Genomic DNA, 17,666 nt, shown 5'->3' on the forward strand with positions numbered 1-17,666 from the left:
CCGTGCCGCCGTCCCACCTTGCCGGTGGACTCCGTGCCCCGCAGGATACACAAGTACACCAGGAGCCAGGCCAGGATGAGGCACAGCGCCGGCTCCCACTGCACCGCCCCGCTCTCCTGGATGGACGGCGAGATGTTGAGGGTTTTCCGGTACCAGAAGTACTGCGTTGAGGAAGCCTTCTCACACTCCTCATCATAGCCCGTACGGTTGCCATTCAGTGGGCACACGGACCACGGCAGGGGATCCTTTGGGATCAAGACAAACGTTACACACAGAGGTGAGGGCTGAGGCCAAAGGTCGGGGTGGGGAGGACGGGAGGTGGCCCTGAGAGGAGGCTCTTGGAAGAGGACGCTGGTCCCCAAAGGGCAGGCAGCTGAAGCCCCTGAAGGCAGACAGGGAATCGAGGGGTTTGTCACGGGCACGGATGGGGCTTGGGCAGAGGGGTCAGGCAGGGAGGGGCTCCACACTCCCAATCTGCCGAACTCTACGGTGGGTCTGAGAGACCAAATCAAAGGGACGATGGCCAGACCATCTTTGACAAACGAACTCTGCAGCCACCAGCCCAGGAACCCAAACCACAATTCCGGCAGTAATCAGCCCAGAGTGGACATGACTCGGTCACCGGCTGCAGCTTTCCAAACCTGTGTTCCCTCCAACTCAGGACCAAGTGGAAAAAGCCAAATACGCTCCCCTCACCAATCACACAGCTACAGTTTCCACGCCAGCACACTCCAATCAGGGCACACCTGCAGCCCTCCGTTTCCCACTAGCACGATTTCCCGCTCCTCTGCCTGTCCTGCCTGGAGTTTCTGCCAAATACAAGTGAAGGTGCTGACCTCCTGCTAACGAGCTCCGGATAGACAGCCTCTGCTTGCTCTCATTTGGGTGGTCTGTTTATTTCCACAAGACCCTAGCGAGTCCTAGCATGAATAAGACTTGGGTCCTGCCCTCACTAAATGGTGATGGAGACAGGCGTTTCCTACAACGGGCACTGGGTTTGGAAGTTAGAGGGGGATGCAGTTCAGCCCCACCACAGCCGTCTTCTGCATCTAAGACAGAGACAACCCAGCACTGATGACTTCCTTTGAGCCTGAGTCAAGCTATGCCTGTAGCAGTTCCACTCCTGGACTTCGTAGATAGAGCCAGTAAGAGCCTCTTCTGCTTCCAGTAGTTTGAACAGGGCTCTCTGTCACTTAGAAACAAAAGAGCCTAAATGGTGCATGTACAATGAACACGACCCAAGGCCAAGAGCTAAAGAAAAGCTCTGAGCTGAGTGGGGGCGGGTGGTAGATTCTGGCTTGGAGCGGGAAGGGGGTTGGGGGGTCCCACCTCTGCTCTGCCAAGACCAGCCCCTCGCTGATCAGATTTCATTAGACAAAAACTCTCCACGGCCAGAAGCAAGTCTAACCCCATTGGGTATAATCCCTGTATTTCACAGGAAACAGAAATGAGCTCCAACGGCATCACTCCCTGATGGGCCAGGGCCACTCTGCCCATGAGTGGCTGGAGCCCAGGTCTGTCATCTGGAAAGTGCTTGGGGCCCATGCTGGTAGGACCCCTGGCAGCAACAGGGGGCCCCTCACCTGCTAGAATATAAGAGCTGGTTTCTAGCTGCCACCTAAAATATTTCCAAAGGCGACCACCAGCAATTCCTCCTCTTGAAAGGTGGCATCCACTACCCCTCCCTGTGAACCTGGGTTGACCTGTGTCTTGCTTTGATCAACAGAAAGCAGTGGAGTGAAGCTGTGTGACTTCCTGGCCTTGGCATCCCAAGGCCTTGCAACTGTTACTTTCACCCTCTTGGAAACCAGCTGCCCTGTACAGACACTCAGGCTTGACAGCTGAGCGAGGAGGACTCGTGGAAGGAATGGCCATGTGGAGTGAACTGAGGTGTCTGGCGACAGCCAGCACCGAGCCCCTGTCAGGTGGGAGGGTCCCTGTGGACCTGAAGCCCAGACCACAGTCCCTTGGGTTTGCCTGGCCCGTATGGGACTGACTGGGTCCATTCACTGGACCACTGCTGTTGCCAGCCCAGCCTGACTGCCAACCTTGGCTACACGTACGTGACTTAATCACTCGCGGGGAGGGGGGGCTTTAAAAACTCGGATGCCTGGGTGCAACGCCAGTGACTCGGATTTCACTGGTCTGGGGTAGGGCCCGGGCCTCAGAATTTTAAAAGCTCCCCCAGGTGATTCCAGCAAGCAGCCAACATGGAGAAGCTTTAAAGTACAGAAGGACTTAAACTGACCAATTCTCAGCACCCAGACTCTCCCCCTCTGAATCAGTGGGTCAGGCAGGGATCCCTGCATCTGTGTTAGCCCGGTGCTCCCGCAGGGAAAAGCTGGAAAGCCCAGCCTGGTGGGAGGTGGACAAGAGCACAGACCCTGTGGCTAGGCTGCCGCATCCAGCCTCCCAGCTACTCAACTCCCCTCTGCCTCTGGTACGCGCTGTGTCAGCACCATAGAGTGCGGTGATGATCACACGAGCGAATAGTTCTGAAGTGCTTGTGACTCCACCTGGTCCACAGCAAGTGAGTGTCTGTTGCTGCAGGTACTATCATTATGATGTGACCATGAAGGAGGCTCCAGGGCAGAGGGGATAAGGGAGAGGCCCATGGATCTCTGAAGGCTGGAATGAATAATCAAGTGATTTTCAGGAATCACTGATTTTCACACTTCTGAGGGTTATAGGAAAAAGTACTCCCTTACTTGAGACACTTTATTTTTGCCTTTAGAAAATGGTCAGATTATCCTGATTTGTTACAAGACACACTGCTTCCACCTTTGGAAAACTGTCTTAAGTATGCAGACATATAGTGCCTGAGACATGTATGGCAACCCCTTAATTGGAATGGCATTGTGCAGTGCACAACCTGCCCAACCATACATGACAGCCCAGCACAGAGGAGGGAAATGGTTACCAGGCTGGAGAGTAGAGGAGCTGCCCTCCACCCAGAAGGCCGAGGACAGGCAAGGTTGTGGCTAGTCTTCATGGAACTCTAGGTTGAGCCAGGGAAAGGATGAGGGGCTACAGCTATGCTCAGGGCAGAGTCCTTCCTGTCAGGGACATGCACAGGGCATTTTCCAGTGAGATGACCTGGGTGGGGTGGACTGGGAAGCCAGAGTTGGGTGTGGATGTGGCACCTTCTGAGCGTAGATGCTGACTCCTGATTATTGAGGTCATTAACCCAAGCATTCCTTGGGGCCCCAACGATTCAAGGCTGTGCCCAAGTGCTCCAGATACTGGCCTCACAAATTGGGGTCAGTTCACAGTCCATGACCGGCCCCATCTAGCTTTTGGGCCTTGGAGGTAGGGTCTGTCCCATGAAGGCTTGGCTCAGTGGCAAAGGGTAGGGCATCCAGCCCGTGAGCTCCTGTCTCCTCCCTCTCTTTTCCTATCTGGGAGGAGGCCGCAGGAGTGGGGTCCCTGATAGTGAAAGGCAGACTCTGAGGAAAAGACGTGAACATGGGCAGTTGCCATTTTGGATATGAAGACCACCTCTCGGTGTGGAATTAGGGTCCTCTCTTCTCTACATGTTCCATTTCCTTCCACATTTTCTACAATGAGCATCAGCTATGGTTATAATCAGACATGCATTTTTTAAATGTCTAATCTTGGGAATAGCTACTATTGTGTTACAGGGGTGACAATGGTCCTTCTAGGAGAACTTTTGTAGAGAAAAGGAGGGGCCCAGCCTGGAGTCAGAAACCTAGAAGGACAAGTGATGAGAGGCAGGAAGGGGGAAGAGGAGGGAGGCCGGTACTGTTATGCTCAGTGGGTGGAGCCCTTCCCCATCAGTTCTCTCCACATGTTACCCCCTGGGCCCCCTCTGCAGTGGTTCTTAATATTTTTGGGGGGGTCACATCCTTCAGAGAGAACCCGATGAAAGCCATGGGCCTGTTCCCCCAAAATGTGCACATACATCACACACAACAGCAGGGGTCCATGGATCCCTGGCTCAGAAGTCCTCCGCTTGGTTGGGGGCGCCCAGCCAGCCCCAGCCCTTCGCACCACTTCCTGACAGCTCCTGACTCCCTCGAGGCTGCTGCCCCCACGCTCCACCCATGTGCCGGCAGTGTGCACTCTGTTGCCCTCCCCCTTTCCCTCTCTGACCCCTGCTCGGGTGCGCTCACCTGGAAGGAGTGGAAGAGGTACCAGAAGGCCCAGGCGTTGATGACATTGTAGTACATGGAGAGGAAGAAGGACACCACCACACTGGCCACGCCTGCAGGGACAGGACGCAGAGGGTGCTGAGCACGGCCCCTACCCCGCCTGCCTGGATGCGGCAGCAGGGGTCCCGCCCAGAGCCCCCAGGACATGCCTGCAGGGCCCGCCCTGGGACGGCAAAACCAGGTTTGTGACCTGGCACCTGCGAGCACTTCCTAAGGGTTAGTCTCTTCCACAACCTCTCTCCCCATCTTCTGGGGCATGAGGCCTGTGATGTTCTTTTGATGTGCTTAGGTCCTCACAACGATGTTGTGAAATGCCATGTTATGCCTACTTCGCAGAGAGGGAAACTGAGACACAGCACTCGCCCAAGACCACACACCTATTAAGTGGCACGACTAGGATTCGCACCTAGTGTGAGAAGCACTTTGTCACTGATGCCAGACATAACAGTTGCTCTCTCCCTGGCTCACCTGAAGCTGGGTCACTTTGTGCCAAACCCTGCCCAGCAGTGGTGGGGAACATGGCGTGAGGAGGTGTGTCAGGAGTGGGGGGGATGGGGGCTACCCCTGACCTGGTCAGCCCTGTGGGGAACCAGTAGTGTCCTGGAGCTGGCCCTCACCAGCCCCGAGAGCCGCTGTGCACAGCTCTGCCCAACCCCAGGCTCCGGGACATCTCCTTAGAAGTCGACGGTGGCCGTGGTGGCAGTAGTTACACCACCAGGATCAGTAAATGCTACAACCAGGCCTTCCCCTCCCCCACCCCACCCCACCGAGCTGGTTGTTAAACATTCACGAGCATCCCCGATTGGCACCAACATCTGGTATTTTTCCTATTCAGCAAATGCTGCCTCAGAGAAGGCCTCTGTGATTGATAACTCGGGCCAGTTGTAAAACCACACACCTCTGTGTTAAATATTAAGATGAGGAGGCAGTTCGATTTGGAGGTGATTCGTGAGGCCACCGGACACATTTCTTCTGCATCTGAGACTGAGTCACATCCAAGTTCACATCCTCCTTGCTCCCGAAACTTTCCTGTCCCCCTTTCTGCCTGGGGGGTGGGAGAGGTGAGCAGAACGGACCGTGGCCACTGCTGGTCAAAGTTCAGCAGAGGAGCCCCGGCCCAAGAGGGCCGCACAGGTCGGGCAAAGATCTCCCGCGGGCACCCCGGACACTGGCTCAGAGTAACTCAGGGGAGGCAGGATGGAAAGCAGTGCCCCTCTTGCCATCCACTGTGCCTCGGCCTCCACGCACTGGAGATGTTAACGGCACCCACAGCCGCTCTGGTGTGATGAAGATTAAATGAGCTCACACACATACACAGACAGGCCAGCACCTTGCACAGAGCAGGTGCTCAGTGACAGAGGGAGCTGTTATACGGGTTCCCAGAATGGTTGCTGGCCAGGACACTGAGCTACAGCTCCTTTCTTGGGCAGCTGTTTCCCTGTTACAAATGAGCAAACTGAGCCCCAGAGAAGCAATGTGGCATCAGTTCCCCAGGGGGTGTGCATCCTCCCTCTGTCACCGTCCCATGGGTAAGAAATCCGGCCCCTCTCAGTGCACATTCTATGGCACCCCTCCTGGGCCTTCTGCCCGCCCCACTCAAGGGCTCTCTCTGGGGCCTCATGCTTGCCCCTTGCTCCAGCAGCTTTGCCAAGGGACTCCCCCCACTGTCACCTTCTCCTGCCCAAAACACAGTCTGGGGGTCCACAGGTGGGAGAGGACTGGAAAGCACCCACTTACCAACGCCACTGAGGTAGGGGTTGATGGTCCTCCAGGCGCCGATGCTGCCCTGGCGCATGCGCTGCCCCACTGCCAGTTCCAGGTACAGGAGCGGCATGCCCTCCACGGTGAGCATGATGATGTAGGGCACCAGGAAACTACCTGTGGGTGTCCAGAGCCGAAACCAGGCCATCACCCAGGGCTTTACTCTGGAACCCACCTAACCTCTGTGCAAAAGGCCTTCCATCCACCCTCCCGTCTTTCCACTAGTCTATTCATCCTTCTACCTTTCCATCCATCCTCCATTCCTTCCTGTATTTTATCTTTCCCTCGGAATCCCTCTTCCTCTTTCTACTCATCCTCCATCCTTCCACCCATCCACTCTTCTGTCTTTCCATCCATCCAGCTGTCCCTCTATCCTTTTGTCTTTCTACTCATCATTCCATCCATGGACGACATGCAGCCACATCAGTTGTTAAGATCGTTTAATACGCCCATCCTGGGTGGTAAATTGCCACCAATGCCAAGAGCCTTGAGCGCCTTCCTCAAGGCCTCAGCTGCCCCAGCCCCTCTGCCAGAAACCCCCATTCCACTTCTGTCGTAGCAACTAATAGCTGATCAGAGTCTGGACCACTGAGTGGTTAAACGTTTTGAACATCACCTCTGAATCCAGTCAGCCAGCCACCCACCTCCACACACTTCCTTTGGGCTTCTGACATGGCCCAGATGGTGCCCCACCACCTGGGTGGAGGTATTACACCAAACAGCTGTTTTACTAAACGCTTCCTCTGGGCCGGGCCCTGAGCTGAGTGTAGGATGGACGCGAGAGGAGCAGCCCTGCTCCCTGCCCACGAGGGATCACCTGGGCAGAGGAATTTCAGCTGCTTCATGATTGGAGCCACAGAATACTCCTCTGGGCCTTTGTCTTCAGAGATGAGGCAAGGGATGGCTATGTATGTGTGGAGACAAGGAGGTCCCCGATAGACTGAGCCCAGGCCACCAGCTCCCTTTACAGAGCACCTCTGTTGGATGTATATCCGTTTTATACGGTGGCCTTCAGCCTAAGTTTTCATTTTAATAAAGGGTATTATGACTAGTTCAAATTTTAAACCCACTGGTTCCCAAGGAACCACCTGCAGACAATGGCCCTCAGTGAGAGTGGGGAGCCAGGACGTGTGAACGGAGCTACAAAAGGCCCCCCACTGCCAGACACACGGACAGAGACGGCAGCCTGCGGGGGCGTCCCCCACCCCGGCTGCCCCACTGCTTCTCCTGCTGGTCCCGCCCCCTCCTCTGCAGCCCCTCGGACATCCCTCCCCCAGCTCCTAGCTCCTTGGCAGTGGACCTGAAAAACGGTTCACTGGGAGAGGAGGGCAGGACTTCTGATTAAAAGAAAACCCTGACTCTACAGCTGCAGGGATTAAAGGCTGGTTACAGAAGGAACTGCCTCTGGAAGTATTAAGGTAAACAACACGATACGTATGTTCACAGGAACATCTAATATTTACAAAAATGCCTCCATTGTACATATGTACTGTCCTATAACCCACTTTTCTCTCCCAACAGGATCTCACCGTCGTTCTCTCGACCACGCCGTATACCTTCCCACCACCCCTTAAGAAGCTGCACAACATTCCACTGGGAGAATGAGCCTAGAACGTCTTTCATCACATCAGTCCTCAGGCACTTAGGCTGTTGCCAGTTTTCTGCCGTCCTAAACAAAGCCTGGTCCACGTGTTTGATTATTTCCTCGGGACAGAAATCCCAGAAGGAGAATGGCTGGCACCAAGGCCAAGCAGAGCCCCCGCAAGGCCCTCTCACGACGGAGAGAAAGGTGCCAGCGTGTGCTCGGGAGAGCGGGCCCCACATCACCAGACCTCCGCGCTCCCAGCTTCGTCCTCCCTGCTTACATCAAGGACTACAACGAATCCTGCCCCCTCATTTCTGGACCCTGCTTTGAAGACTCTGCCAGACCCTGCTCCCTTCCTGCCCAGCAGGGAGGTGTTGCAGCATCTTACCCGGCTCCCCTCAACAGCAAGGGGTCCACGAGGCTGTCAGGGGCTCCCACCCACCATATACCCATCAATATAGGTTGCGTTGGCACAACCTGCCTGGAGCAGTATTCGAACCCTCAGTGGTTATAAGAAAAGATTATTTTCACCCAAGATGTTAAACAGTAGCCACAGGAGGCCTGGCAAGGTCCACGGAAGGGTTTTCTCTTTCACAGAGCCTGCTCGATGGTCCACTGCCTGTGGGAAGGTTGGACATTCAAGGCCTGGTGCCCAGATGGGTTCCTTAGCGCTGCCCTTCAGTAACTTCTATCACCCCTCCCACTGCCCAACCATCCAAACACACACACAATCCCAATGGATCTGCTCTGTGATCACTTTCTCAACAAATTATGCTGGAACACTGAACATCCATATGCAGAAACAATGAACCTCAACCCATCACATTTTATACCAAAAAAAAGCCCTCAAAAGCCCTCAAAATTTATACCTCAAAAAAGCCCTACCACACAACATTTCAAAGGGACTTATTTAAGCCTGCTTCTGGGAGCCACTGATTCACAGCAGGGCAACTGGTAAGGCCTTATCCCAAGTCAAATTAGTATTCACTCTCTCAGTTTTCCCTGTTGATTGTGGTCTCCAGGATGAATGTAGTTCCAATGCCTTAATCCAAATCAGGGGATAATTTCCTCAAGGAGGGCTTTAACCAATTAAAGAGTACTGAGTTTAAAAACTAAGAACCTTACACTGCCACACACAAAAACAAATGGTCCACAAAACATTCTCCTTTCCTTCTGAAGGTTTTATGATGCACTGTTATCATTAACCAGTCTTTTACTATTAAACTTAAATGGTCAATTAGGACAAGCGGTTCTGAGACCATCCTTCCACCACTGATTAAGACTCGGGTGGCAGGTATCGGGGAATAATATTCACTTAGCCTTCTGAGCTTTCTGGGCAGACTTGGTGACCCTGCCAGCTCCAGCTGACTTTTTGCCCACTGCTTTGATGACACCCAAAGTAACTGTCTCTCATGTCACAAACAGCAAAATGGCCCAGAGGAGGAGAGTCAGAGAAGCTCTCAACACTCATGGGCTTTCCAGGAACCATATCAATGATGGCAGCATCCCCAGATTAAGAAGGGGGCCATCTTCCAGCTTGTCCCCCAAACGATCAATCTTCTTCAGCCCAGCAAACCTGCAAGCAATGTGAGCTCTGTGACAATTCGGTACAGGTGCACATGCAGCACTGATTTGGCCTTGATGGTTCAAGATAATCCCCTTGAGCTGTGAAGCCAGCTGCTTCCATCGGTGGGTCATTCTTGCTGTCATCAGCCACATTGCCACAACAAACACCTTTGACAGACACGTTCTTGACACACTGAGGCCCACACTGTCCCCAGGAAGGGCTTTACTCAAAGCTTCCTTTGTGCATTTCAGCTGACTTGACTTCCTGCAGCTCAAGGCATTTGAGTCCAGTCCTCAGTGGCGCAGGTTCCTGTGTTGGGTCCCCATCTGGGGAGGTCCAATAGCCACCTTTGGGTTATTTTTAGCACAAATCATGCAATTCTGAGTGACCTGCTGGATGGTCTTTTGTAGGTTAGGCCCCATTATATGCTTTCTTTTTTTTATGGCTGTGCTGAGTGGCTTGCAGGATCTTAGTTCCTCGACCAGGGACTGAACTCGTGCCCTTGGCAGTGAAAGCACCAAGTCCTAACCACTGGACCGCCTGGGAACTCCCCTGACTTTTGAATCCATTGTAAGGTGGCATCTCTCCCTAACGGACGCTATTATGAATGTGCCGCAGTACGGTGTCCAAGATGCCTCAGGGATCAAAGCAATTCCTTGTGCACTACATTCCCAGCCAGCCGAGGTGTGGTCCAAGTGAAACTCCACTCTTCGGCCCTCACCTTGCCCTTTTCTGAATACACTGGCTGGTATTTTGACAAGTCTATCAATGGAAGAAGTGATTCTCTTGCCTCAGAGGAGATCGTCCCAGCGTCCCTTTTTTTTTTAATCTCTCAAAATATTTATTTCAAGTAGAAACGGGGAAGACAACAACATGTAAAATAGTTAAGTAAAAAGCCTTGACAAATACACTCATTTGGTCATCAAAGTATAAAAAGCTGAAAATAATATTACATTAGGTACTTTGATTGAAAACAGTGTTACTCTAGTCAAGTAGGAAGCCCCAAGCGGTCCCCAACTAAGAGTTAAAGCTCGTCTCCCTATTCATACACACAGCCCTTAGACAAGCGTCATGTGTTTTTATCCAGAATGGTCCCCCCCCAGATCCTTATCTTTTTATTTGTGTTACTTATACGGAAATTATTCAGTGTGTTTGTGTGCTTTTTATAAATAAGTTTTTATTTTTCTGAATGTCACTCAGCAACCACACCAGCCTTGGACAATATCTGAATCATTTTTACAAAAGTGGAAAAAGCCAAATAAAGGGTCTCAGGTTAAGTGAGAGGCGAGGGTGGGTTATTAATCGATATGGAATAATTTGTTGTTTGATCAGCACAGTGACATTGCTGAACATACTTTGAAAGTTGGCCCCGCCTGATAGCAATCCATGTGGATGCAAACCTCTTGGTCCTAGAATCCTTTCTCAAAGGTATAAATGAGGCACAAAGAATCACTAGGAGAAGGATTAGTAAAAGCTGAGTCCTTGCCACGAGTGGGGCGCTGGCCAGAGAAAGTCAAGTCCTTGTACACCCAGTTGAAATGCAAAGTGTCCTGGCGCGTCTGTCCCCAAGGGTTGTCCCATAGGGCACATGTGAGTTGGTCTGGTGCAGGAGAGACAGACTTATTTGGATGAGGGGTACCCAGCATCCTCCAGAGAGTCAGGGGGGTGGAGCGAACCCTTACCACTGAGGCCACTGCAGCCTCCAGGTTGCCATCCTGGGTTTGTCAGCCGGTCTCTGCCCTTTCCTCCTGGGCCATCGTGCGCCTCCTGACACTGAAGGCGGAAGGGCTGGGCTCCTTCCTCCTCATCTGAATTGGACTCATTGTGATAGAAGTGAATGGTGGCTTGCACGGGGAAACTGGCCAGCACCCTCTCCCCGGAACTCTGCAGATACTCTTGATGCTTAGAAATGGGTAAATAAAGTCTTACAGGATGCTGAAACCCAAAGGCCCCCTTCGATCCAAAGGTTTGTTGGTCATACCCAGCCTCAAGCTGGCTTCCAGTTCTGGTGGGGTCAGCAACCTGGGGGGTCAGGATCCAAGGCCTCCATGGTGTTTGGCTCTCGGTCGTGGCAGTGGTGGTCCTGGGGGACCGTCCCCAGGGCAGTGACAGATGCGTCCCTGTGCCTCCCGGGCTCCGGCCGCTGCCTCGGGTCTCATGGTGCCCTCGGAGCCTGTGCCCCTCCAGCGGCGCCCACGACCGGCCGTGCCTTTAACCACTCGGGCAAGGGTGCTCACCTCCCAGCATCCCTTTTTAATGGGATTCGTGTTGGTCATGTGTTTCTGGCCCTCCCTGGGGTGCCGTTAGCACACACTTCTGGTCTTACCTTTTCATTGACCTGGGGAGGGTGGGGAGCATGGGGGAAGAGCTGCTCCCTTCCTGGGGTTTTCATGAGCACCATCTGTAGGCTTAAAGCCTGCTCTGGTGGGACTCTGATGTCAAGCTGTTCTGGTGAAAAACTTCAGGGTGAGGTCGATCAGAAAGTTAATCAGCTCATTCCCCACTGTCAATTTCACCCGGGGTTCCTGTAGGGAATTAGGCACCTCAAGTCCAAGGGAGACCCTGGCCTCTTCATTCACCAGTGTTCCTTTCTATAGTATGAGAGGCTCTCATCTCTGTTTTTCTTCTTATGTTTTAGCCTAGGGCAACCTGTTTTCCAATGTTCCTCCTCCTTACAGCAGGTGCACTGTTCCCACCCCAACGGTGACTTACCTCTCTCCCAACTACTCACCTTCAGGGAATTCAATGCCACTGCCACAAAAGTGGCGTTTCATTTTGCATCTTCTTTCTTCTGTTGTTGTTCCCTGTTGAACACTTTTATTTTTTTCTTAATTTTATTTTATTTATTTTTGGCTGTGTTGGGTCTTTGTTGCTGTATGCAGGCTTTCTCTAGTTGCAGCAAGCGGGGGCTACTCTTCATTGCAGTGCACAGGCTTCTCATTGTGGTGGCTTCTCTTGTTGCGAAGCACGGGCTCTAGGCATGCAGGCTTCAGTAGTCGTGGCTCCCAAGCTCAGTAGTTGTGGCTAGCGGGCTGCAGAGCGCAGGCTCAGTAGTTGTGGCGCATGGGCTTAGGTGCTCTGCGGCACGTGGGATCTTCCCGGACCAGGGCTCGAACCATGTCCCCTGCGTTGGCAGGTGGAGTCTTAACCACTGCGCCACCAGGGAAGCCCTGTTGAACACTTTGAAAAGCAACATCTACCAATTGAGAAGGGTTCATTTCAAATGAATCCTCTGATTTTTTCAACTTTCTCCTGATATAAGGCACTTTGCCCTCCGTAAAAAAGGTCAAATTTACAATTCTAATATTTTCAGGGGCCACACGATCTGCATTAGTATAACGTCTGTAGGCCTGATAAATCTTCTCCAAGAATTCAGAGGGGTCTTCATTTGTTTTTTTGCTGAATTTTGTTCAACCTCTTTTTGCTTTGGCTCCCCTTTTCAAAGCCCTGCCAAGATGCACTGATAAGTAATGCTCTAATAAGTGCAGTCCTCCCTCATTGGGTTCCAATTTGGTTCAGCTGTTGGTACTGCCAAGTGGGTTCAGGTGTAGGAGCGCTCCCTATAAAGGAGGGTTGCAATTTTTTCAAATAAACAAGGCTGAGAAACCCAGCTGGCTGGCTGTTGGCATTTAGGCCCCCTATGAGATAACGGGGTAAGGGAAACTCCTGCCCCGGGAGCAGCTCCTCACCCCAACTGGGTGCCCTGTCGGGTCTTAGATGGCAATACCATACCAGGCCCCTGTGCCCCAGGAACTAACACAGGATTTTCTAGTTGATCCCTAGAAGGAGGGGCAGTCCCGAGCTCAGCTGGAGGAGTTAAGGTCTGAAGCAACCTATCCTCACTCTCATTCCTTTCTTTCTCTTATTTTCCCTGATGTAACAGCACAAATACTTGCACGTAAAGAATGTCATCATTCTTCCCCACTTCTTCACAGAAAAGCCACCATAAAACCATAAATAGCAATTAATCATCTCTAACAATTAAAAGGATGCCTTTTTGCCTTGGCATCAGCCAACCGGGAGGAATTCTGGGCTGGGGTTTTTGGTGATTTTAGGAACCAAGTGAAACCTTTCTCTTCTCCCTGGGAATGTCCTACAGACAGGTCTTCCCCCCCGCTTTTCTATTCCTTTCCTCCATCTGACAGCACTAAGAGTTTTAAATATCAGAAAATTGATTTGGCTGTAAATAGAGAAAGAGTACCAAACAAAATGAAACAAAAAACCCAAAGAACAAACAGAAAATCTAAATAAACCCTCAAGTTTGGTCTTGGGGTTTTACATATACCAACGACACAGGAGACCACAAACGACGTAATTAACACAGCAAGGGTAGCAGTATACGGTGCACGGGGTCCCAAGATAACTCTGCCTAAACCCCTTGTGGAGTTTCTAACAAGTACTGTGGCCACACAATGTTACAATAAAATATCATCACCTTCTACTCATGGGTCATGGCTGTAATCAGATCACTTATCCAAAACACACCTCAGAGGACTTTTTTTTTTTTTTTTGCGGTACGCGGGCCTCTCACTGCTGCGGCCTATCCCGTTGCGGAGCACAGGCTCCGGACGCGCAGGCTCAGCGGCCATGGCTCACGGGCCCAGCCGCTCCGCGGCATGTGGGATCATTCCCGGACCGGGGCACGAACCCGCGTCCCCTGCATCAGCAGGCGGACTCTCAACCACTGCACCACCAGGGAAGCCCCAGAGGGCTTTCTTTAGGGATAGTTGAAACATTCTCCATTTTTAAAGACAGAAATTCAAAACAAACAAAACACAAATGGCACATGCCAACGCTAGCATCCAAAGAAGCAAACGAACCGGGTAAAAGTCCAACAACTCTTTCCTCTCTCCAACAGGGTACCCCACTCAAATACAAAACAAACTGGCTTATTTTGGAGAAAAAGCCCCAAATGGAGAGGAAATAAAGTTTCCAGCTGTACACACCGGAGTGACTTACCCTACTGTATGGAACCCGTCGGCTCCCAAATGTCAATTCCTGTTCCAATTGCCTAGCACTGGGGCAGCCAGTGCCACTTTGGGGAATTTTGAAGGGCAGATTCTCTGGACAAGTGGTCTCCAGCAGCTGCTAGGGCCTTACCGGAAAATTCCCCAACCCAAAATTTGTTACCGAGTCCAAGCTTGTACTGCACGACAGGCCAATAAATCTAGAGATGAGCTGCTGGGGGAAGGAATAGTGACTTTACCCAGAAAGCCAGCAAACTGAGAAGATGGTGGATTCGTCTCCCAGAGAACCATCTTGCCTAATGAATGCCTTAGCATTCAGGGTCTTTTATACTAAAGGGGAGGGAGTAAAGCCAAGCATTTCCTGGTTCCGGTCAGCCTGGGGTGGGGGGTGGGGGGTGCGGGGATGCAGCCATTCACAGGTGAGCCTCGTCAGGATGTTTGCTGTGAGCTAAACAAAAGTATTTTAGCTTAATGCTCCTTACCTGGGCGCCAGGGTTCCCAGAGATGGGCCATTATGTATAATTTAAGCTTATAGGCAACATCCCTTTACTGATTAACTTGTGATAGAATATAAAGGTTCTTCCTTATTACAGGCCCAGCCTAACCCCAACCTAACCCTCATCACATCTCTGCCTCAGTCCCGTGTCCACCCTACATGCGCCTGGCACATGTCAGGAGCCCAGGAGTGTGGCTGTCACCAGGAATGAATTTGGAAATCCCAGGATGAGCAGCAGATATGGCACTCCCGGGGACATTTTCTGACGGCTGGGACCCAGCCTCTTGAGCTTACTTTACAAATTGTGTTTGATACTTTACAACCTCTGAAACTCAGGTTTCTGTTCCATCCAGGAGCACTGTAGAAACACCAAGGGCCAGAGACTGAGCACAACACACACGTGCACACACTACACAAGGGAGCAGCCGTCGTGCTGCCCACCCGTCCATCTGTGAACTGGCCTGGTGTGGCTCAGTCCCAGGCTGGGTGCTGCCCCGAAGGGCTGTGGCTCCAGGCATGCCGGGGCTGGCTCACACCAGCTCTCAGGAGCTGCACATCTCCTCCCAACCCCACATTCCCAGACATTCCACTGGTTAGTCTGAACTTGGCCACAGTGGGAGTATTTACACCATGGTCATCAGCAAATGCTATAAATTAGGTCCTGCTCCTCCCTCCAAAAGCCAGTTGTTCTACATTATTGGCACCCCACCGCCTGCCTCCCAGCAGCTGGTGGTCTGGGGTGGGGGATTCCTCTAAAGTGTGGTCCATGGACCAGCAGCATCCATTGGCATCACTTAGGAGCTTGTCAGAAATGCAGAATCCTGCCCTCCCCCACAGTTCTCCAAATCAGAATCTCTAGGGGCGGGGCCAGCAGTCTGTAGTTTACCAAGAAGCTTCGGTGGGCAAAGTCTGAGATGCAATGACCTAAGCACCAGAGAGGAGCAGAAGGGGCTTTGAGGAAAAGTGTCATTGTCCCACTGCCTAGTCAGGTGTCTTCTGACTGCCCCTCTTTATGGGTTAAATATCATACAGAGAAAATTTAGGGGAAAAAAAGTCCACATTTCCATGAGCCACATCAGTGTTCTCATTCTTCCACGTTTCTTCCATGATTTGAGCACATTTATGTAAAAGTCAACAGCAGGTGCACTCATTTTCCACATGTTGGTATACAACACATTTGCATCCCAATTTCTTCCTGAACGACCACGGCCTTAGACTTTGACTTGGTCTCCAAGGCCTGCTGACTATCAAGCACAGATTTTGTGCAGTTCCTTCAGCTGCCTTTCCTTTGTTCTAGCGTCGGGTGCTGGCACCTGGAATGTAATCTTCAGAATTAACATTCCTGGTGCCGCCTGGCCCACAGAGCAGGAAGGAAGCCTCATGGGAAGGAGCACGGACCCCTAATCCTTTTTATTCTGGGAAGTATTTTGGCGCAGCCTGGCTCTGCGGTTTATAAACAAGCTCTTTGCTGGCTGGCGGGGGGCTGGGTGGTGGAAGCCAGGGCTCTGTGTAGAGGGAAGTTAGACGCCCCTCTGGAGCCTTTCATGATGCGGTTGGTTACCTGTCAGGTACAGAACGGGAGTGTAAACAGAAATCACTTAATGTAGGTGACACTGTTGGGCAGTGAAAGGCTTCGGAAAACCACCAGCACCCCTGCCTCACGAACTCTGCGGCTTTTCATAACAGACATGGCTTCTTCATGCAACAAATATTCATTGGGTGCCTCCTCTGACCGCACCACTTCACAGAGACGGGGCTAGTGGGCGACAGAAACTCTAGAACAAAGTGCAGGCCTTCTGCCCAGGTGCTGGAAGTGCCCCAGGCTAACAGTGGCATCCCAGGTGGAGGAATAGCTTGGGCAAAGTGTGGAGGTAGAGAGTGGTCACTCACTAATGGACAGTTGTTCAGAACAGCTGGCAGGGAGGGGGGCTGCGTGAAGATCAGTGACAGGAAATGAGGTGGAAACAGGGGCAGGTGTTAGGTGGTCAAGTCCTTACCAAGCCAGGATAAGCTGTTTGGTCTTTGTTCTGTAGACACTTATGACCGAGAGGACGCCACCCACCTAACCTACATCTGTCCATCCTGGACCCATCCATCCCATCCATCTGTCCATCCATGGACCCATGGAGTCCGTCCCTCCACCCACCCACCAATCCATCCTCTCCCCAGTGTCCATTTGCTGGTCAACCATCATCCATCCATCTACCTTTCCACCTATCAGCTTAAGTATACTCTGTACCAGGCACAAGATTTCTTCTTTCTTTTCCTGGGTCTTGAAGGTCTTGCCGTTTCCCTAGCAATTTATATATACAGTTGACCCTTGAACAACACTGGGTTTGAACTGCATGGGTCCACTTATACTCAGACTTTTTTCAGTAGTAAGTACTACAATACTATATAATCCCCAGTGGGCTGAACCGCAGATATGGAGGAACTGTGGATACGGAGCGCCAACTGTTAGTCATATGCGGATTTTCAGGGATTTTCAACAGCGTGCAGGATGGACGCCCTTCACCTCCATGTTGTTCGAGCGTCAATTATATTCCACCTCAGAACTACCCCACCTTAACAGTGTCCACCTGCAGACTACTCAGGTAATGCTGTTGTTAGAAATAAGGAATTAAATAGTCACGTGACAGCAAGGCTCACCTGGCCTCATGTTTGGGAAATGTGTAGCAGGATAACGGTATCGTGGGTAGGTGTGCTGAATGCCGAATGATGTGGAAATCTCATCCTGACAAATAATTCTTCTGAAAGTCAGTTATGAAGCTGTTGGAGCATATGGGAATACACGTACTTCACATACTTATGAGATATATATATATATATATGCCTTTCAAATTAAAAAAAGGAGTTAGAGGATTAAGAATGCACTATTTTTTTAAAAAACTGTACATTAATCTTCTGTCAAGTTTTTTTTTTGAGCTGGGAGGGGTGGGTGAGAGTGAGGGAGTAGTGTTTTATGTTGGTCTTCTTGAACAGGTTAAACCTAGTAAATACTTTGGTCTAACATCTTTCATTGTCCTCTATGGTGAAAAAAACCACTCACGCTGAGTACAGAAGACACCACAACACACACACACACACACACACACACACACACACACACACACACACA

At 51.5% G+C, this 17,666-nt stretch overlaps 1 protein-coding gene across 2 annotated transcripts in view; it reads right to left on the reverse strand.

Annotated features, from left to right (window-relative positions):
- The window catches only part of SLC6A20 (solute carrier family 6 member 20), an 87,765-nt gene that overhangs the window by 21,232 nt on the left and 48,867 nt on the right, over positions 1-17,666 (reverse strand). For both annotated transcript variants that reach the window (XM_027097040.1, XM_027097039.1), the window contains 3 exons: positions 5,910-6,050; positions 4,134-4,225; positions 18-245 (listed from right to left, as the gene is read on the reverse strand). In XM_027097040.1, the coding sequence (XP_026952841.1) occupies positions 18-245; positions 4,134-4,225; positions 5,910-6,050 (461 nt within the window). The remainder of the gene's footprint in view (positions 1-17; positions 246-4,133; positions 4,226-5,909; positions 6,051-17,666) is intronic.

The sequence above is a fragment of the Aethalodelphis obliquidens genome, unplaced genomic scaffold, assembly GCF_003676395.1.
Source record: "Aethalodelphis obliquidens isolate GAN/ISIS:26980383/991018 unplaced genomic scaffold, ASM367639v1 scaffold111, whole genome shotgun sequence".
Taxonomy (NCBI): Eukaryota; Metazoa; Chordata; class Mammalia; order Artiodactyla; family Delphinidae; genus Aethalodelphis; species Aethalodelphis obliquidens.